The sequence below is a fragment of the Tachysurus vachellii genome, chromosome 3, assembly GCF_030014155.1.
Source record: "Tachysurus vachellii isolate PV-2020 chromosome 3, HZAU_Pvac_v1, whole genome shotgun sequence".
In the NCBI taxonomy this organism is placed as follows: Eukaryota; Metazoa; Chordata; class Actinopteri; order Siluriformes; family Bagridae; genus Tachysurus; species Tachysurus vachellii.
Genome location: NC_083462.1, coordinates 5,997,117 through 6,019,871, shown reverse-complemented (window position 1 = coordinate 6,019,871; position 22,755 = coordinate 5,997,117). Strand labels below are relative to the sequence as shown.

Below are 22,755 nucleotides of genomic sequence, written 5' to 3'. Positions count from 1 at the left end.
GCATCATCAAATAATGAGGAGATGGCACAGCAGGAGAGGTGGGGAAGAGTGCATGGAGCCGGAAAGGAAAGGGCAACGCTGAGTAACAGATGTCTGACTTGTTCTGGGAATGACGCAGGATGAGAGAGAGGATGAAATGAGAATGAGGTGTGTGTGTGTGAGAGAGAGAGAGAGAGAGAGAGAGAGAGAGAGAGAGAGAGAGAGAGAGAGAGAGAGAAAGGTGATGCTGGAATATGGTCTATGGGAGGCAGATGATTTTGGACTTTTTGGTTATGCATTTATGGCAATGGACATCATGCTCTTCTTTTGGCCAACATCATGCAACCTACAACTACAGTATATTTGCAACTTTCAAATCATTTAAAATTTGGGTCAAATATTTTCGACCAATTCAGTTGAAACGCTTAGCTCCAAAATGGCCCGACTGTCGGTTCTGATCCATATCATACTTAAGATTTTTATCTCATTAAGGTTGATTTTTGGTTGTGTTCGGCTAGCCAGATTTGGATGAGATCACCTCTGTTGTGTCCATCAAACTAGCCTAACATTATCCTTACAAATGAACCCCATGAACCAATCCATGTAACAGTGTTCAAGCCACAAGATATATCTTCAAGCCAGTAGATGAATGGGTCAATGACTCTAGTGTCATATACAATGAGCTGTTTATGTCTTTATTGTTAAGTCTTGCTAAGCACTCCTTTGTGTTTATTGCCATGGATACAAACCACAACACTAAAATCACCTTGGTCAGGGTCGGGAAATCCTTGCTAGGTCTTCCTTGTTGTAGCAAAATATCATGAGGTCTTCAAGCTGCTCTCCCTTCTCACAGATCTTATGCGTGTTCCAGTGATTTGCTAAGTAACGATACTTACTTAGAACAAAGCCATGGACTCATATATAGCTGACACCCTTAAACAATTCTATATTAGCCATTCTATATCCTCAGTATCATCAGGTATAATGAATATACGGTACTGCTATACGGTTTGTTTAAGGCACCCAAGTTATCTAACAAACCATTAAACACAAGTCATAAAAAACAGCCAGTGTTGTGCTCATGAATATTGTTCTTTTTTATATGTCAAGTCCAAAACCCCCTAAAGGACCTGAACATTCACAGGAGTCCAGAAGGACCCATTAAAAAGCAGCAGAGATTCAGCAACAAACACACACACACACACACACACACACACACACAGCCTCGCACAGACACACACACACACACAGCCTTGCACAGACACTCACACACACACACACACACACACACACACACAGACAGACACACACACACACACACACACACACACTGCCTCGCACACACACACACAGCCTCGCACAGACACACACACACACTGCATCGCACACACACACACACACACACACACACAGCCTCGAACAGACACACACACACACACACTCACACACACACACAGACAGACACACACACACAGACACACACACACACTGCCTCGCACACACACACAGCCTCGCACACACACACACACACACACACACACACACACTGCATCGCACACACATACACACACACACACACACACACACATACACAGCTCACCCAATCATCAACCTAATTAACACTTCCTGCCACTGTCAGTGATGCAGTAACATCTGCGACCCTCTCAGCACATTAGTCTGTATGAAGCTGTGCTTGTCTGTGTCAGGGCAATAGTGATGAATCCCTAGGACAAAATGGCTCACTGTGTGATATTTCTGTTAAATGAAAACTCACAATGTTATTTTTATCGTAAGTAAAGACATGAGACAAAGGAAAGGAAATGACGACAGAAAAAAACGATCAGCTTCAACACCTTGAAACAGATTCTATAATCTCTGGAAGTTTACCGGAAAGATTTAAAGTAATGTAACACCAGTGATCTGATGAAGGTCATGTAACAGGTTTTTACTTTCTCTTGAGGATTATGCACACACACACACACACACACACACAAACACACAAACACACAAACATACACACAAAGATGCAAACACAATCTAAGCCACAGGGAATGATGTCAGGCATAGCAACAAAAGAACTGATTATTCTGCTCACCGTGGCTGCACACCAACAACACAAACAACACACACACACACACAGGGCAACACATATCACATGTGCTCCCTAAGGTTCACCAGTGCCAACGGGGGAAAAGTCCTCCAACAAATTATCCATGGCTTTTTTGTTACGGCTGATGTTCACAAACAAGATCTGATAAAAGTTTCATAGTAACAGCAATATTTTTGTGACATAGACTTAACAAACTACAGGATTCAGTGTAGGCTTGAAGTGGATGTAGCTTCAGTCTTTGCGTAACCCGACTCTGAATATGAGTAACTTTCCCTGCATAAATGCTGACATATTGTTTTTAACTTAAATTGCTAGATGTAGATGTCAATAATGTCTTAGGAATGTTCACCAACCGATAATATCTACTCAGCGGAGGTCCTTAGGCAGTTCCATGTCTTGGACAGACTGTACAGAAGTATAACACAATGTGCACAGAAAACAAACACCTCCTACCCCGGACCCTGGAGCAAGGCCTTTAGCCCTCAACTGTTTAGATGAATAAATAAAATATATGTAATTCGCTCTGGATAAAGTACACTACAAAATAATCTCTCTGCCATGTGACCCTTATAAAATGATTCATAAGATTAGACAGAAGGAATATAATTATTAAAAACCTTTTATAGACGCATTTGGATGAACTCGGGATCTTGTCTGTAGCGGGAGTGCTGATGTTTGGGTTCTCTGAAAATGCTGGGTTCAGGGAATCTCTGGGACATTTCAGCATGTGAGCAAAGCTGTTTTGACATTCTGGTGATTTTATCTCAGCCTCCTCCGTTCTGTTTCTGCTCTTTGCTCCCTCGTCGTCTCCTCACACTAGCGGTGTAGTTAATCACATGATCGTTCTGCGCTATCAAGTGCTGGTTTTATCTTATACAAATACACAAGGTTTTTTCTGCTTATACAAAAAAATCCAGAATTATTTGAGATACATAATTAGACATGAAACACGAATCTACAGGTTGTTGTTAATGACTATTATCTAATAACGATATCTACACATTACAGTAGGTCCTTGTTGCTTTTTTGAATAAAACAGGTTTTTGAAAAAAATGATCATTGATTGATTATTGATTTTTTTTTCTGATGAAGAAAGAGCTTATTGTGACCCTCTTCGTAAGGTGTTTGTAACAAGCGCTTTTGTGTTTGATTGACTTTATTATGTGTTCACATTTTAGTAAAGAGTTTCTAAGGATAAACGATGACTGAGTGTGTGTGTGTGTGTGTGTGTGAGTGAGTGAGAGAGTGTGGGCTTTGAGAAAGTGCGTCATGCACATATGGGGCATCACAGACCCTCAGACAAACAACTAACACGTGTCACGATGATACATACATCATCATATGGCATTTACTCAAATATCAGATCCAGTTTCCCTGATGTTTAACATAATTTTAGACTCTCGTGATCATTCCATGAGTCTGAGAGAAAAGAAGAGAAGAGAAGAGAAGAGAAGAGAAGAGAAGAGACATTTTCACTGTAACTGTTATACAACAACATCCATCCTCTTTTCTAGCGTTTATCCTACACAGGGTCAATGGGAACTTGGAGTCCATCCCATTCCACTCAGGACTCGAGGCAGAAGACACTATTGACAGGGTGACCATCCATCACATGCCACAATCGCACACATATTCACACACTATGGACAATTTAGAGATGCCAGACAGCCTACAAGCATGTCTATGGACCAGTGAAGGACACCGGAGAACAAAGAGGAAACCCCCAAAGCACATAAAGCATCTTAGGGCTCTGTGTGTTTGTGTGTGTGTGTGTTTGTGTGTGTGTGTATTGTCATCTGACTTCCTTCCAGCTCTCTCTCACTCACACACACACACACACACACACACACACACACACACACACACACACACACACACACACACACACACACTTCACCTCCCTCCACACTTCCACATGTCTTATAGGGGTCATGACCTTTGACGGCTGCCCGCAGATGGTAGCACAATAGATTGTGAATAAATGTTAAGGAACAGTGATTAAATACACACACTATATCCTACACAACCCACAGCTGTTACACACACACACTCCGGCTGCCGAAAAGCAAATATATATCACTCCTCGGGGATCGGTTGTGAAAGAATGTTTAAAGCTAAGGAATGCTGCCGTATGTGACTCTGAGACACACATGTCTGAAATTATTACAGTGATTCAGTTTGTTTAAATCCTCAAAACACACACAGACACGAATCTCTGCATGTGTTTAAATCCTCAAAACACACACAGACACGAATCTCTGTTATACAAAATATTCTAAACGTACATATTATGCTTGGTATTTAAAGCTAAACTGCTGATGTCTTTAGAATGTGTAAGGTCATGAAAGGCCAAGGCTGTTTTGTTAAATATTAAGTATTAAGTAAGTATTAAGAATAATTCTGTGTTTCATTGTACCTTGGGTTTGCTGTCTTTTACAGATAAACAAAATCTGCCTGATTAAGGTAGAAAAAAAATCACTAAATCTATTCATCCTAATCCAAATGAAGTTTATTTACTTTACTTATTAATTAATAATTATTATTAATAATTACATTTAATTGTAACTAATGCATCTGTAAAAAAATCTCTAAAATTGGTAAAACTGTGTATTAAACTTGTTTATTAATGTGATGTGTCATTCTCAAATCATCTCTGAGTCGACTCTGAGTTGGTTCGTTAAATTGATTCTTTGACCATCTCACCATCTGAGCTGTTCTTTAATGTGAATGTTGAGCTGCGTATTTGACTCTCAGGTGTGTGTATGAAGAGGCACGATGATGTAATGCACATAGAAAAGGCCAGTGTGTTAGAAGATGTGATAAGATATCATGGATGCATGCAAATGAATCTTCCTAATGAATCAGAGACACTGCAGCACAAAATAACAGTTACAAATAAATCAGTGATGTGTCTTGATCATTTAATTAGATTTAGATTTGATAGATTTAATCAAATGTGATGTTATTTTGTTATATAGAATGTAGAGTATTTAGAAGATTATAACAAGCGGTTGTTTAAATTTGGCAGAGAGTCAAACGGGAAGAGTCGACTCTTATCAGTGAGCTGAGACCAATGATCTGTCTTAGAGTGAGATCCGAAACTGATATCATTCATGCCACAAATGTGTCTTTTACTATGTATACAGATGAATAGATGTTTATAGAGATGAAAGAATATCCAGGGAGTAGCTTGTTGAGAAAAAGAACATCTTTAGATCAGTAATAACAATAGTACAGATGTAGCTCGTTTAACATGGAGGTCGCGAGTTGTCCCACAGGCGTTTAGCATCACTGCAGCAGTGATCTGAAATATGAGTTGTATGTGTTATGAACATTGTGACACCTGAGTGTTACCTGAGAGTGAAGCCATTTTGTAATGACGTAGTAGCTCAGCTGTGAACACACTAACCGCTTAAAACGTCTGAATGAACTCACCGTGCAAAATGATCACACAGCGTGCCGACGAGTTCCCCAACTCGGTCCTGCTTTGGCACCAGCTGACCCCTCTGCAGATGTAGCAACACATCATCTCGAGACACAGTGTGTAGCGCCACCATCTGGTCCGAACCACTTGTTACGCTTAAACCGGTAACCTAAAGCAGTTAAAACATTACATTACATTACATAAAACATAATAAATTACAGATATGCTAATTGAATATAAACCAAGCTACTACTACTCAGATCATTAGGATCAGGTCAGTTAGAGATACCAAGGGTTCACTCAAAACAGGGTGCGTCAGCATTTAGTTATTACGCTACCTATAGCTGGAATCAGCTTCCAGAAGAGATCAGATGTGCTTCAACAGTAGACACTTTTAAATCAAGATTAAAAACACATCTGTTTAACTCTGCATTTACTAAATGAGCACTGTGCTGCTTCACACTGACTGCACTTTTTATCCAAATCACTTTTACTCCTGTTTTATTCTTTTTAGCATATTTTAAACTGTTTTTATTCAAATCACATTTATTTTCTTTAATTGTTCTTTGTGGGGGTCACGGTGGCTTAGTGGTTAGCACGTTCGCCTCACACCTCCAGGGTCGGGGTTCAATTCCCGCCTCCGCCTTGTGTGTATGGAGTTTGCATGTTCTCCCCGTGCCTCGGGGGTTTCCTCCGGGTACTCCGGTTTCCTCCCCCGGTCCAAAGACATGCATGGTAGGTTGATTGGCATCTCTGGAAAATTGTCCCTAGTGTGTGATTGCGTGAGTGAATGAGAGTGTGTGTGTGTGCCCTGTGATGGGTTGGCACTCCGTCCAGGGTGTATCCTGCCTTGATGCCCAATGACGCCTGAGATAGGCACAGGCTCCCCGTGACCCGAGGTAGTTCGGATAAGCGGTAGAAGATGAATGAATGAATTGTTCTTTGTTTTTATTATGATTTTATCGTGTGTCTCTTATTTTTACATATATTTTTTTCTCTCTTATAAATTGTTTTCTAATTTCTATGTAAAGCACTTTGAATGACCTCTGTGTATGAAATGTGCTATACAAATAAACTTGCCTTGCCTTGCCTTGCCTTGCCTTGCCTTGCCTTGCCTTGCCTTGACTTGCCTTGACTTGCCAAAACATTCGTGTACAAATTTTAAACATTTGAAATTATGACAGTGTAAAATTTTCAAGTTGCAGTAAGTCATTTTTAAAAAGTAATAAGACCTGTTATAGCCAAAAAATTAGTTGTGTATTTCTGATAACAGAAAAAAAAAATCATTTGCAATACTTGCAATGTTGCTATTTACTACATTTAAGCTTCTGTCTCAATTTTCTGGCCTATACAGTAAATTAGCTTCACCGCATCCAAAACGCAGCTTTTCAGCTCTGTTTGAAAAACACTATGAAATATGCCTTATTATCTTGCATTATAATATTACAGGAATAACTCAAACCCTAACCTTGTTAAATACTTGAATCGTTTTTTCCTACCTACAGAAGACATCAAAATAATTATTTTCACACTAAACAGGTTGCATAACCTAATTAATTTTAATATGCCAAGCTATCCTCCCACTTAAGCTGATACATCAGGGTCCCTCCAAAAATAAGCCTGTGTGTGTTAATCGCTTGGTGCGTCAGGCCATGTTGCAACGAGCTTAATTCAGAACACACTCTGTCACCACGAGACTCGGCCGCCGCTAATATTTTAGTCTGCGACTCAGGAAATCCAGACAGTCTGTTCTACTTCCTCTGGAACATACAGCCTTGTGAACCTTTAGAAATGATCATATGGAAAAGTCTACTTTATACTGTATCATTAATGCTATTGCACATGTTCTTATATTCTGATCTCACTGATATTTATAACCAAACTTTTGTATACTATATAGTGTCTTATTTAAGTCTAAGTTTAATTAATATATTGCATTCTAATTTCATCTGTTTTTTCTGATGCTAATTTTAACTCTATGACTAATTCTGCACTGATCACATCCAATAAAACATAAAACAGCTTTATATTTAGCTGCTAATAGCTGCACAAAGATCCATAATTCTGACTCAGATTTTAATTCAGCTCTAATTCTGCTTCAATGTTTGATTTTAATTCTATTTCAAATTCAGATCCTGATTCAGATTCACAATTTTGATCCTAGTTCTAGGAGGTCTCCATGAGGTCTACCATGGTAACACTGTGCATGTGACACAAATACACCTTGAATGAGACACGCAGGACACCATAAACACACACACATTTGCCCCCTCACCACCCCCCCCCACCACCCCACCCCACCCCACCCCATACACACAAACACACACTCACCTCATTCTTGTGGAAATCTAACTGATCCTGATTCATGTTGGATTTGATTCTGATTCAAGTTTAATCTGATTTGGAGTCTGATTCTAAAAGCTAAGGAATGCCTGTATTCTGTATTCACAGGATCATGAGTCTTCTCAGGCTTTCTGTCCCTGGCATAAAGATCTGATCCTGTTAGGTCTAGAGATGTGTGAACTGTACACACCAAAAAGTGTGTGTGTGTATATGTGTGTGCGTTTGGTCAGTCTGGCACTGCTGTCAGTGTGACCAAATCCTTCTTGAATATTGTGGCAGCATTCTGCTCACGGGGCTAACGCAATGTAGGTCAGACACCTCACACACACATACACAGACACACAGACACACACACAGACCTTCAGGCTGATTGATAGTTAATCTCCTCTTGATCTCTGAATCTAAGTCTAAAATGAAGGCTGCTGTCAGTATTGAGAGTGTATGTTGTGTGTGTGTGAGGGAGAGAGAGAGAGAGAGAGAGAGAGAGAGAGAGAGAGTATACAGTATGTGTGTGATGTACTCACAGTCTCTATTGATATTCGTTTCTGCACTTTAAAGTGCTTTTTGGGCTCTAGTCTATAGATGTGCTTGTCTGTGATGAGAAGAGCTCTGTCCTTTGTGTTATTGAACCAGTTCAGCTAAAAGGAGAGAGAATATTAATAAAGAGTATTAATAGACAGACCTGCTGGAAAACACACACACACACACACACACCCACACACACATTTAACAAGATTTTTAAGGAACACTCTCTCAATAAGCTCTGTGTCTGATGTTTGTGTGAAGAAACAAATAAGAAAGATGCCTCTATTAATAAATAGTCATTATTTCCATATCTGATAGACTTATTATTATCACCCTGTCAGCCTATCTACATTCACACACACACACACACACACACACACACACACACACTCACATGCGCTCCACCTGACCAATACGAGCACACCCACCGCATCTGGAGGCTAAATTAAACTTGTGCATGTGAGAGACAGAGATAATGACCGTGTGAGTATGAGTCTGTGTGTGAAAGAGAAGAGAAGATTTCTTACCATCCTGACAAAGCTAGAGAAGAGGACTTGGCTGTACTGGTCTTTATTTTTCAACTCTTTGGTGATTCTGACAAAATTTGAGCTGGTTAAAGGAGAATCTTTTGCCTGTTAAGAAATGCCCAATAAAAATAACACCAATAAAAAGGAATATTAATGACCAAAAATAAAAATATGACATTAAAAACCAAGGTTCAAGAATATACTATAATTCAAATAAATTATATCTGCAAATAGTATTCCAGTTTTATAATAACCTCAAAGTTAATTAAGTACTAAGCTATTAGTCCACTTCACAAGTACCACTAACCTATAAGTGCCCTACCACTCACCCACTTACACAACTAATATATCATACTAAATAATCCCAACACTCACGCCAAACACTCACCTGTTCAACATCCACCACTAACTCATCTGGAGCAAGACTTCATTCTTAACCATTTTATAATCCAGTAACCCGCCCAAACCATCCCAACTAACCTCACCATAAATGCTGCAACCGTAACTTCTGAACACTGTAACCTTCTAAAACGTGACTCCTTTTTCCCCATCATAAATACATACAGATTTTACATGAAAGTCAAGGCTAGCATCAAAACATATGGACCTACAAAATCATTCCAAAGTATACTCCAGCGTTATCTAATGCTCAATTCTGATTGGTCAGAAGTTGATTAATGTTTATAATTATTGACTGATGCTGATAACAGCAGATAGTTCCAGCTGCAACGTCATGTTAAGCTAATAGCTCTACTTTCATTTGAATATGTTACTGTTTCCGTTCCGAATGACAAACAGATTAAAGCATGTTTGGAAGGAGTAAGTAATAACTTTATAACAGTCAGAGGTAAAACTGTAAAGGTTAATGTAAAGGGCTTTGGTCTTTGGAGAAAAAAGATTTCTCCTGTTTTTCTATCGGAATAAAGGAAGAAATTTGAGGCTGGTGAGGGAACGACCAATTATAGCAGCTATGGCTTAATGAGGAAATTTATTTCCTCTTAGTACAATAGCATTCTATTTGAGACGATACTGCTAGCATTCGGGATACAGATTTTAATTGCCAATATCAGAAGAATAAAATATTGTGAGCCACATCATCCCATTGTTGATTATTTTCCAGTAACTGCACACTACAGAGTGTTTTGTTTTTATATATTACCTCATAATCATCCAACTGTAATTGGCTAATCTCTCCTTGATTGACAGCAGATAGAGGCTGGGTTAGAGTGCGGGGTTGATTATAACTCTATGACTTATGAAGTCCACAAAAGATTTAACGCTAAAAGCCTAAGATCGAACCAAAACCCATAACTTTAACCCCTGGACCATCAGGAAGCAGAGAGTGTTTTATTTTTGATATTTTATACCTGCATTCAATGATCTCTTATTTAATAACCAGAGCAGGAATGTAGGCCATGCTGTCCTAAAAGCAGCCAAGTGTGTAGGCAGCTTCCTAAAAGCACACTACAGTGTGTATGGAGTGTTTAGGGACTCACGCTGGCTAGGTAGTCTCTCTCCCAGGCTCGGTTGTATCCCCAGTCCACTCTCTCTCCTCTCAGAGCGCTCATAGCTGCCACTTTCGCCCGCACCTCCGCCATATCGGATGGAGGGATGTTCTTTACGATCCGTCTCGCTCTCCATCTACAGGAAGAGAAAGACAGAAGAGGATGAAAGAGAAAAAGAGAAAGAGCAAAAAAAATTTCAGGAGAGATTTCAGGAACGATGAATTAGCAAAATGTCTGCGCCATTGTGTGTGCGTGTTTTTTTTTTTTTTGCTGAATGTGCTCCCAAATCATTTATTAATGCCTCTTTAGAACAAAAGAGCTAACGATAGCATAAATCTTCCATAGCCTCTGCTGTTCAGTAATGATAAGATGTGTAATTTCAGTGTGTGTGTGTGTGTGTGTGTGTGTGTGTGTGTGTGTGTGTGTGTGTGTGTGTGTGTGTGTGTGTGTGTGAGTGAGATTCTAGAGTCAAAGCGCACCTGCAATGTAGGTGTTGTGTGATTTTGTGGAACTGTAGCAGGGCAGCTGGTGGAGTTGGCCACTCCACGCTCTTCCCATAATCCTCCATGTTGCGCACGTTTTCGAAGCGTTTCTCCACCTCCCAGAAGTGAGCCTTTACTTTGTAGCGCTTATAGCAGCCCATTATGGCGTAGACCGCCCGCATGCGCCGACATCGCATCCGTCCCAAGGCTCCGCGCCACACCTACACACACCACAGAGATGGAGAATGGACAGGTAACAAGGAGGAATAAGACATAAGCAAAGAAAAGCACAATTGGGTCAATTTGTGTAAAGAAGCTATTTTGACAACGATAACGTTTTGTATTTTTGTAAATTTTTGCTGTATTATTCTGAACTTTTAAAAGTGCTAGGTTATATTGGGATTGTTTCAGTATTGGAGTATAAAGTGTTTTTTAATAGTAGAAGCTAGGACAAAAAATGGAAAATGCTGTTGCCAGGCAACCTGAAATATGGTCACAGAGGAAGGAAGCTAGGAAAACTCTGAGGCTAGCAATTTAGTTAGAGAGCGCTTAGTCTTTATATCTTTATGGGAGGAGAACTGAGACAAAATCATACAGAATCTTAACAGGAATATTGCTTGCCTGCAAAAGTGACAGAAAAAGAAAAATCAAATTTGAATTAAATTTAAAATGGACTTCAGAGGGGTGCACGGTGGCTTAGTGTTTAGCACGTTCGCCTCACACCTCCAGGGTTGGGGGTTCGATTCCCGCCTCCACCTTGTGTGTGTGGAGTTTGCATGTTCTCCCCGTGCCTCGGGGGTTTCCTCCGGGTACTCCGGTTTCCTCCCCCGGTCCAAAGACGTGCATGGTAGGTTGATTGGCATCTCTGGAAAATTGTCCGTAGTGTGTGATTGCGTGAGTGAATGAGAGTGTGTGTGTGTGCCCTGCGATGGGTTGGCACTCCGTCCAGGGTGTATCCTGCCTTGATGCCCGATGACGCCTGAGATAGTCACAGGCTCCCCGTGACCCGAGGTAGTTCGGATAAGCGGTAGAAGATGAATGAATGAATTAATTAATGTACTTCAGAGCATTTTAACATAAAGCAAAAGGTGTTACCTTCTGCAGGAACAGAACAAGGATGGGAATGAGTGCAGCTCTCTCCTGCTCAAGTGTGAAGAGAGAGCGAGGAGTCCGCACAAACAGTTTGTTGTGTCCATAAGCCACGTCTTCCTCAAAGCCGTGCTGGACGATGATGGCTTCCACGGCCTCGCGGTCGCTTCCCATCAGATGATTGGGCCACGTGTACTCGCATGTCATCTTATACCTAATAATCAGACAGAGACAGAGTATGTCAAATGAGTTTTCATTCGTTTTATTTACAGTTTGGTAAAATTACGATTAAATAAGATTAACCTTATTATTAGCTGTTTTGTTCAAACGTGTGCAATATTGTTCAATGAGTACTTTGTTTACTAAATGCTCTGACCTCTGCAGGAAGCGCTCGTAGGGCTGTCTGTACGCGAAGCCCGCTCTGCGAACACGAACATTCTCCAGCAGGCCAAGGTAAGCCACCTGATGCTGACACCGAGCCTCGTCGAACAGCATCGGAGACTTCAATTCATTGGGTTTAATGCAGCGCACGTAGTACGGCTCCTGCAAGTCCAACACACGCTTTACACACACTTCATAGGAGAGGCATGATGAATCAAGGTTGATAGAGACCCCCTATGTTTAATCACCTCCGGCAATGTGGCAAGTCACACCCACTCTGTAACCATGTATTAATACTCTATATGTTCACATAAATAAATCCTGTGATAGTTTTATACATTTTGGAGGGTATACAGTAACTTACAAGTTGGAGTTTGCCACAGTCTGAAATGTGCCGTAGATTATTGGCCATGTGCTGAACTCGTGGTTTAAAGACACGATGCTCACGTCATACTTTTTAGACAAAATTTTGTTCCTGCATATTTTGGTAAAATACAAGTAACTTGACAGACATGCACAGAACTAGCTGATACTAATATATAATTCCGTGTACTTTTAGGTACTACTCCACATCGTCCTCTCTCTAACCGGATACTCCGATATGTAGAAAATGTGCATCTATATGAGCAAATTGTTCTTAATGCCACATTTCTTGTCCCAGTTTGACCATCAGAGTCAACAGTGTTTTCCCCAAGTCATGAAATGTCACCTCACATCTCATGCTCAGATTGTAGCCTCCTTTAAGCCTTAATACACATACATAACAAAGATTAAAAGTAAGAAGGCTGCGCCAGACCAATTCAGGACAGGTGTCCCCAGTGGACAGAAAGGAGAGCAACTAGTAGTCAACTGTAACCCAAAAACACTGCGTAGACCAGCCTTGTCCCAAATTCACACAATGCTGATCACAAAAATGAAGAAAATAGCATCAGGAAATGTCATACAATGAAATGTCCCATAAGCCATCTCAGTAATTGTTGACCTGTCTAGATCAACGTGCAAGCTATTAAAATATTTTTTTTTATCATCAGCATATGGAGAAGAAATCTGTTTAAAGCCAGTGAGAGACAATCAAACACTTGGTTACATGCAGTGTATAACTGTGTATAACGTTGATAATTGATTCTTAACTGTATTCTAACCAATAGGAGAGCTCGGTTTTCTGTATCCAGAACGCAGACACTGCTGCACATCTGATTGGGTCATTTTCTTTCACTACATCGAGTTAGATTTAAAAAACATACTTCCTCACCTTGCAGGCGAGTTTATCAATCAGGGCAATGATGGAGTTCTTGAAGAGTGTCGCAGCAGTTAGAGGCCGCTTGGTCACCTCCGTAATGCCCAGCTTCCCATCAGGCCACATGTCCTTAAGCACCGGGTCTGAACTGTGATTTAAATAAGTTAAAGAACTCAAATTTAATGTTTTTATATCATTACAGATTTCACTCAAAAAGCTACTATTGCTGTCACTGGCAGTGGAGGAGGAGTGTCCTCAGTCCTGTTAGTCATTTAAAGGGGTGTGGCCTTTTTTAATGTATATATAAAAGAAGGCATGTCCTCTGTGTATGTATATATTAAAGGAGGCATGTCCTCTGTGTATGTACTGTATATATTAAAGGAGGCGTGTCTTCTGTGTATGTATTTATTAAAGGAGGCGTGTTCTCTGTGTATGTATATATATATAAGGAGGTGTGTCCTCTGTGTATGCATATATTAAAGGAGGCGTGTCCTGTGTCTATGTATATATTAAAGGCAGTATGTCCTCTGTCTATGTATGTATTAAAGAAGATGTGTCCTCTGTGTATATATACAGTATATATATATATAAAAAAAATATATATATATATATATATTAAAGGAGGTGTGTCCTCTGTGTATGTATGTATGTATGTATGTATGTATGTATGTATGTATTAAAGGAGATGTGTCCTCTGTGTATGCATGTATTAAAGGAGGTGTAAAAATTGTGTTTGTCCTATGTCTACCAAACCTCTCCAACAAAAATATTTTTAAACGCATATTTCATACAGTGAATTGTTTTTTTTATGCACAAAGTGCAACTTCATGGAAGTGACACGATACCTGTTAAACATCAAACGTTTAAAATCCTGGAAAAGTGGATCCTTGTTCTTGTCCAGAAATCCTTCAACTGAGTATCTGTAACAGGGAATATGATCACTGGGTGTAAGCACAGACCAGTAAAAGCTCTGACTCAGAGTTTAGAGAAGCAGTTTAGGAATAAAAACACTTCTGAGCTGTGATTCATTCCTGATGAAAACTTCAAGATCACACACACAAGTAGGAGCAGGTAAACAGCAGCCTAAACATACTGTAAATCACCGCCGCATCAACACAGAGGGAACATATCACACAGCGCAGAACCTAACGAATCTATTAAACAATGTATTTCTCTCCCTTTACACAACCACAGGCAGGAATAAAATGATCAGTATAAGTGCACTTGAGTTATCTGGAGTGAAAAAAAAACACAAACACACAGTAGACAATGTGATGAGCTGGTTATGTCAACTGCACACACACACACATATACACCCTCCCACCCACCCACCCACACACACACACACACACACACACACACACAGACTCGACTTGTTCATATTCAAATACAAACACCCACATTCATACACACACATGCACGGTTCTATAAATAGAAATAGGGTGGGTTCATGAATGGGTCCCATTAAAAAAAATAAAATAAAAAAAATAACAACACAAAAAAAAGTGAAAAAAATCTATATAGAGTTATATATTTTTTTGCCTGAAATGTTGTAATTGTTGCCCGTATGAATGTTGTTCAGGAATCCATATTTAAATAGATTTTTTTTTAAAGTAATAATCACTGACACACATGAATAATGGCATGATTGTTTACTTTTTAACAGAATTCACGAGTCAGGTTCTCTATCTCAAGTGTCTTTATTCTCATTGACTACATTAAAGACTCATAATGAGCAGGGAATGATGGAAGACATGTTCATTGGAATTGGAGAGAAAGAGAAAGAGAAAAAAGACAGAGGGGGAGAAAATGAATGGACAAAGACTTAGGAAGGCAGAAAGCGAAAAAGTGATGAAGTAGGTCAGAGTCGGATCAGAGAGGAGGGTCTAGACGAGGGTATATTTAGCAAGAGAAAAGGAAGAACGGCCTGCTTTGGTAGAGCTTTTGAGATGCTGCAGTGTGTGTGTGTCAGTGTGTGTGTGTGTGTGTGTGTGTGTTTTTTTTGAGGGAAGGTTGACAACTACGTTCCGACAGCTTTGATCCCTCAGGGATGTTACTGTGTAGTGTGTGTGTGTGTGTGTGTGTGTGTGTGTGTGTGTGTGTGTGTGTGCGTGTGTGTGTCTGTGGGTGCGTGCGTGCGTGTGTGTGTGAATTCTACAGAAGTAATCTCATTTAGTAAGACGTCTTTTTCTACACATCTGATCTAATTACAAATGACGTTTTGAGTGACCGCCTACTGTTGATGCTGCTACGCAGACGACTCAGTTTAGCTGCCTTCACATCTGCTCGTCCTGATCCTGCATTAATGTGGCAAACGCACAAAAACACACCTCCGGTCCTCTTTCTTCAGTGTCTCATCATAGTCATAAAAAAAAAGGCAGGAGAGAAAACGAGGTGAAAAATGTGTCGTCTATTTTCAGTTCTAAGCTTTCCACTCTGATCTCTTGCTTCCTCCTAGATCCCAAATTAGGACAGAGCCCATGAGTTATAGAGTCTCAGAAAATTCTGGCACTAGCAGCAACTTTCCTCGCTGTGCTTTTGAATGAGTTTTGAAAACGGAAAGGTTTGTTAATGGAAGTGGATATGTGTCTCAGACATGTTCAGTCACACACTCGCTTGTGATCGTTCTCTTGCTAGTTCACAACTGGATAAATACATACTGTAGATATGCAGCGCATCATATCGTTAGACATGAGGCTCTCTGTTCAACAGACTACAGACCGAATAAGGCTTGCTCTCTCTCTACCCTCTGAGAAAGCTGCTTCCTCATTATCTCATACTCATATCTCATTTCTATGAAGTGTAGCAGATTAATTAAGATTTTTGGTTTATTTTTATTTATTTGCCGAAGCTCAGTCAGGCATCTAGGGGAAGAAGACGCGTCTGATTTATGACATGAGGCTTGAGTATGGATTAATGGGTTGTGATGGTCAGGCTGTAAACATGTGTTGTGTGTGTGTGTGTTTCAAAAGTCTAAGGCAACACTGAAAATCTGATAATCAATATTCAAAAAGTTGCACAATTTCTAAAACACTTTTGAAATGACCATGTACGTGTGTGTCTTTATACAAAAGGTCAATTTTTTCCCCCTGAGTTTTATCTTCTCTTACACACTTATACAGCGTGTGTGTGTGTGTGTGTGTGTGTGTGTGTGTGTGTACAGGTGACACTAGATTTAATCACTCTCTCACTCACTCATTTTCTACCGCTTATCCGAACTACCTCGGGTCACGGGGAGCCTGTGCCTATCTCAGGCATCATCGGGCATCAAGGCAGGATACACCCTGGACGGAGTGCCAACCCATCGCAGGGCACACACACACACTCTCATTCACTCACACAATCACACACTACGGACAATTTTCCAGAGATGCCAATCAACCTACCATGCATGTCTTTGGACCAGGGGAGGAAACCGGAGTACCCGGAGGAAACCCCCGAGGCACGGGGAGAACATGCAAACTCCACACACACAAGGTGGAGGCGGGAATCGAACCCCCAACCCTGGAGGTGTGAGGCGAACGTGCTAACCACTAAGCCACCGCACCGTGACCCCCTAGATTTAATCACATATAACCAAAATAAGGTGTAGAGACTCAGTGATGTTTCAGTTACTGAAGTGTCATTAAAGCAAAAAGGAGACTTTACAAATACTGAGAAACTCGTGTATATATTTCAGCGATTCTACTTCTCACAAGATGTCGCATACGAGATCATTTATAAAGAAAACCTTTGCGTTAAAATAAATGATGATTTATCTTTAAGGAAGTCTAAAGGATGCACTTGATTTAAGGAGCATCAGGGCTTTTCATTGCTTATCCAGCTCTTTAATAGACATATAGAATACAGTACAGCTAAAACATGGAACATGGAAATGCACTTGTCAGCTTGCAGGAGGTAGAGCTGTAAGACTCGACACGACAACATCCCCAAAGGAAAATCAGAGACAGTCCAGTCAAGGACGATCTAACAGTCAAACACCCAGAAAGTGACAGCATTACCTAAAACAGAGCTGAGAATGAAAATGTTTTTTTTTTGACATACAGCCAAGTTGTTCTTTGTGATCCTTATCATCACATAGCATTTTCTCTCCCGGTGGCCCGCTGGCACAGGAGGTAAAATGTGGGATTACCGTTCACACTTATGTACCAACCAATTCTCCATGTCCCACAAGCATGTGTGATGTTTACACCCTGGGAATAAAGCGACATTTTCCCAGTCACAGCTGCTGATGGAGGCGATTACAAACAGGAACCGAGTGAATTTGAATCCAGCCTTAAATAGGAGTGTATAGTGTATAATGAAGCTTTTTATAGTGAAGCTTTTTAAAAAAAAAAGTGAAGCGAGTGCAGGCAGGTTGGAATGGGTGGAGAAAGGTGTCAGGAGTTCTGTGTGATAGGAAAATATCAGCGAGAATCAAGGGGAAGGTGTACAGGACAGTGGTGAGACCGGTCATGCTGTATGGTTTAGAGACAGTGTCACTGAAGAAGAGACAGGAGTCAGAGCTTGAGGTAGCCGAGCTGAAGATGTTGAGGTTCTCTTTGGGAGTGACAAGATTGGACAGGATTAGGAACTAGTACATCAGAGGGACAGCCCATGTTGGACGTTTGGGGGACAAAGTTAGGGAGGCGAGATTAAGATGGTTTGGACATGTTCAGAGGAGGGAGAGTGAGTATATTGGTAGGAGAATGTTGGACATGGAGCTGCCAGGCAGGAGGCAAAGAGGAAGGCCAAAGAGGAGGTATATGGATGTAATTAATGAGGATATGAAGCTAGTGGGTGCAAGTGTTGAGGATGCAGAAGATAGGAATAGGTGGAGAGAGATGATTCGCTGTGGCGACCCCTGAAGGGAAAAGCCGAAAGAACAAGAAGAAGAAGAAGAAGTGAAGCTTTTTAAAACCATGCGTGCAAATGTGCATGTTGTGTGTTTACATATTTACACCACACCACTGTTACAGTCTGAATTCTGATTGGTCAGAAAATGTCGATTAAACTAAAGCAGCCAATGTTAATCGTAAAGCTCTAATGTGTTTGTATTTCTATCATAATATGCAGGGACTCATAACGTACAGCAAACACACAACATAACCAGATCAGTAAAGTTCTGTCTTAGTAAATGCAAAAGAGAAAAAAAGAGAATCTAAAGGAGGGAATGTCTGTTTATACCTAGAACTTAAGTGATAACAGGAACTAAGCTCCTTCACAACAATAAATGTGGTTATAAACAGATAAACACTTATTATAAACAGATATATTTATTATTTCTTGTGTTCAAATTTGAATATAACTTTTTTGTTTCTTAAATAAATGAAATACACTGTTGTTGTTTATTATAGTAACCCTGATAGCTTTAACAGGTTTACTCTGGCGTTTGGACAAACTGATATGTGATGGATGGAAGAGAAGAACTTAGGACTCACGTGACATCACCAGCATAGTGTCGGATGCGGAAATGACGATTAAACTCCATGCTCTTGTCAGTGGGACACAGCTAGGAGAAAGACAGGACAAAGTGAATGTAGGGAACATGATCATCATGGCAAAGTTACAAAAAAGGAACAAAGCACAAGAAGACACAGTGACAACAACTGACGTTCCATATACTGTATGGGAGCAAAAATATAGCGTTGTTATGTGTGTAGTGGATGTTGTTTATTAATGTTCTACAGCTAAAAGATATTATTTAGATGGATTCTCTTTTAGTTGGATTAGAGTGCGGGACTTTGTGGGTGAATGTCGCTCTCTGTTGGTCAGTCTGTTAAACTGCAGCAGCAAAAAAAAAGCGCGCTCTCTCTCTCTCTCTCTCTCTCTCTCTTTCACTCTCTCTCTCTCTCCTTTTCTCTCTCTCCTTTTCTCTCTCTCTCTCTCTCTCTCTCTCTCTCTCTCTCTCCTTTTTTCTCTCTCCTCTCTCTCCTTCTCTCTCTCTCTCTCAGTCTCTATCTCGCGCTCTCTCTCTCGCGCTCTCTCTCCTTCTCTCTCTCATTTCTTTCTCTCTCTCTCTCTCTCTCTCTCTCTCTCTCTTTAATAAATAAATGAATAAATAAATATTAATCAGTATTTGGTTCATATTGTGTCGGTATCCACCATTATTTCTCTTTATAACCGCCTCTATCCTCTTTCATATCCTCTGAGCAGCTTTTGGATCCTCTTGAGATGTATGTAAGTAAGTTCCTATTCTTCTCTTCACTCCCTTTTTTTCATATTTAGTGTTTTTGCAGCTCACGGTTGTTTATATACTTACTTAGCTCAATTCAATTCATATTAAGCACTTGGTGCTTTGTGCCAAGCTGATACCTTGCGGGACGTGTAGTGAGGGTGCTGGCAGAGCTTGTTGTTCATGCTCTCCAGGCAGACGGTGTCTGTGACCTTTCCGACGGTGAGGCAGGCCTCGTCCAGTATGGAGATGATGCCCTTGTGTGGCTGCTCCACAAGATCCACGATGATTTGGTTATTGAAGTATTCAATCTGTGCAAAAGGACAACAGGATTGATATTGAAAAGAAATCATGTGAAAGTACACATATGAGTTTGAAAATGCTCTGAAAGACATAATGAGAAAGTGAGTATCTAACATGTTCCCTCTTGTCCTTTCACTACCGTATATGGGAAAGCTGCACACAAATATTCGTGCTTAAACCAAAAAGAGAGAAACTCATTGTCATTTTAAAGTGTGAAATCATGACTATGATATACAGTAATGAAGCTAGATGTCACCATATTTGGTGGTGTGTGTGTGTGTGCGTGTTGTGCTCACATGTTGCCAGGTGATTCCCTCTCTGTGGTATTCCTCCTGCTCCTGTCTCAGGATGAGCTCAATGAAAAGTTGCTGTAGCTTCTCGTTACAGTAGTTAATACAAAACTGCTCAAAACTGCAAGAGAACATTACAGCACAGGAAAAATTCTTAACACAGTTCATGTTGAAATAGGCTTATTGAAATAGGCTTATTGAGAAATATTGATCTATTGTTAAAATTCTCTATTCTGGTAAAAGCATACATTAGTGGCTTATAGTGTGTTATAAAGTGCATTGGGTTTCTTTCTTGGTGCTAATCTCCCTACTAATACTGTGTTTGTGTAAAAAGGTCTGTTACTGTAAAAAATAAATAAATAAATAAATAAATAAATAAATAAATAAATAAATAAATAATAATAATAATAATAATACTTGGCAAGGAAAAAGCTAACCTGTTATTGTCAAAAATCTCAAAGCCATAAATATCCAGCACTCCGATCACTGTGTTTTTGCCATGCAGAGCTGGGTTGTAGTCCTTCACCTCAATAACACTGTTAATTCGACCAACAATCCACCCAAATAACCGTTCATATAAAGCCTACAGGAAGAGAAGCAGAAAGCTGAGTAGAGTTAAGTACTGAAACACCATATTATAATATTCTATATATAAACACAAGTCTGGAATAATAAATTATATTTGAGTAAAGCATTGCATTAGTTGTTTTTTTCCAGATGAGCTTATAAACATGAAACGGAAATCATAATGTGGCCTTTTTTACAGATAAGAGGGATGTAAAAACAAGAAAAACAAGAAATTATATAATTATATAATATTATATATATATATATATGTAGTCATTTTTTATATATGTAGTAATTTTATACATGTAGTATAATGTAGTCTAAAACTAGAAAAGAACATTTCAGTTATACAAGTTTCAAACACTTCATGTTTGCACAGGAAAAGAATGGAGCACCTTTGCGAAAGCGTCTCGGCCATAGCTGGCCTCCTGATCGCTGTGCCCTTTGGAGATGACCTCGCCGCCCCCCGTAGCCACTGTACGATACAGCAAGGTTTTATACACACTCTCATCCTCAGAGGAAGTGAGCTCAGAGATGTGAGTCACTGTGTCACCTCCGACTACCTCCACGCTCTCTCCATCACTCACAAACTGCAGGTTCCCCTGAGAACCATGATAAAAAAAATGCACAAGCACACAATACAGTCAGAAATCTGGTTTATTACATTCATATAGTTGTAAAATTAACAAATAATAATAACTTCATTATTTTATTATTTCATAAATATTAATATTTACTTATTTGTTTATTGTATACATTATAAATATATATTAATTTTAAATAAATACATTTTTATTGATTTCACGTATTAATTAATAGGTAACTAAATGCCACGTTTTAATTAGACATTATCGGAAATCTTTGGTTATTGTGTAGAATCCGAGTGTTTTTATGTGATTTGTGATGATTTATCGTACCAGGAGGAGAATGGTGGCCAGGATTTTATAGATAGAGCGAATTTCTTCCTGACTGAAGCCGATCACCTGGAGCGCTCGCATCACCTCTCTGTGGCTACGCCGATCATCAGTGGAAGACTGTGAGAGAGAGAGAGAGAGAGAGAGAGAGAGAGAGAGAGAGAGAGAGAGAGAGAGAGAGAGAGAGAATAGATACTGTAATAGGAGCATGTCAAAGCAAGACGTTTAACTCAACGGAAGTTAAATATTAACAATCAGCAATTTAATCAATATTAAATAACATCAATGAAAAAATATGGATTAGTGTACAGGTTGATAATTATGTTCAGTTCAGATTAATTAAATAGACATAATTAAATAAAGGTGAAAGCAGGTAAAGCTTACAGTGACTAAGGAACCCTGCTTGGTGTACAAGTACTCTGAAGGATTGTTGTTAAGACGGAGGGACTTCAGAAGATCATCAGAACCTCCACGTAACAACTGGACACGGAAACACACGCAAACACAACCAACAACATCACAATGTTATACAACATTGAAGATAATAACATGTTCACAATATCCAACCGTTCCAATGTTACACCTTGAAACCGACATGAAAACTAAATCTTAACTACTGCTTTGGTCTTGCTTTGTTTTATAAGACCTTTTTCTTTACTTCATTACTAAGCAGACATACGGTCTCACTCTGTTTCTGGTAAACACTCCAGACTGTGTAACTGATTGAACATCCTCTCTTGATACGTACTTCTGCATTTTAGTGCATAGACTTTCGTGATCTAATACATATCTAAAAATACTATGATTTGATTATTTGTATCCGTATATGTTTAGTGACTTAAATATTCATATCTTGATCTGTACTCTGACTGAAACTGAAAGTGTGTGAGGCCAAACCTAGGCATTTTTTGAGTTATTATTAAAT

At 39.7% G+C, this 22,755-nt stretch overlaps 1 protein-coding gene across 1 annotated transcript in view; it reads right to left on the bottom strand.

The window, feature by feature from the left end:
* Positions 1-22,755, bottom strand: part of myo1g (myosin IG) — a 39,545-nt gene that overhangs the window by 5,715 nt on the left and 11,075 nt on the right. The window contains exons 6-21 of the mRNA XM_060865537.1: positions 22,215-22,310; positions 21,834-21,950; positions 21,312-21,518; positions 20,787-20,932; positions 20,356-20,470; positions 19,897-20,067; positions 19,023-19,093; positions 14,448-14,522; positions 13,618-13,750; positions 12,361-12,527; positions 11,991-12,198; positions 10,893-11,116; positions 10,405-10,549; positions 8,909-9,013; positions 8,381-8,494; positions 5,525-5,682 (exon numbers count right to left, since the gene is read on the bottom strand). Coding sequence (XP_060721520.1) covers positions 5,525-5,682; positions 8,381-8,494; positions 8,909-9,013; positions 10,405-10,549; positions 10,893-11,116; positions 11,991-12,198; positions 12,361-12,527; positions 13,618-13,750; positions 14,448-14,522; positions 19,023-19,093; positions 19,897-20,067; positions 20,356-20,470; positions 20,787-20,932; positions 21,312-21,518; positions 21,834-21,950; positions 22,215-22,310 — 2,252 coding nt within the window. The remainder of the gene's footprint in view (positions 1-5,524; positions 5,683-8,380; positions 8,495-8,908; positions 9,014-10,404; positions 10,550-10,892; positions 11,117-11,990; positions 12,199-12,360; positions 12,528-13,617; positions 13,751-14,447; positions 14,523-19,022; positions 19,094-19,896; positions 20,068-20,355; positions 20,471-20,786; positions 20,933-21,311; positions 21,519-21,833; positions 21,951-22,214; positions 22,311-22,755) is intronic.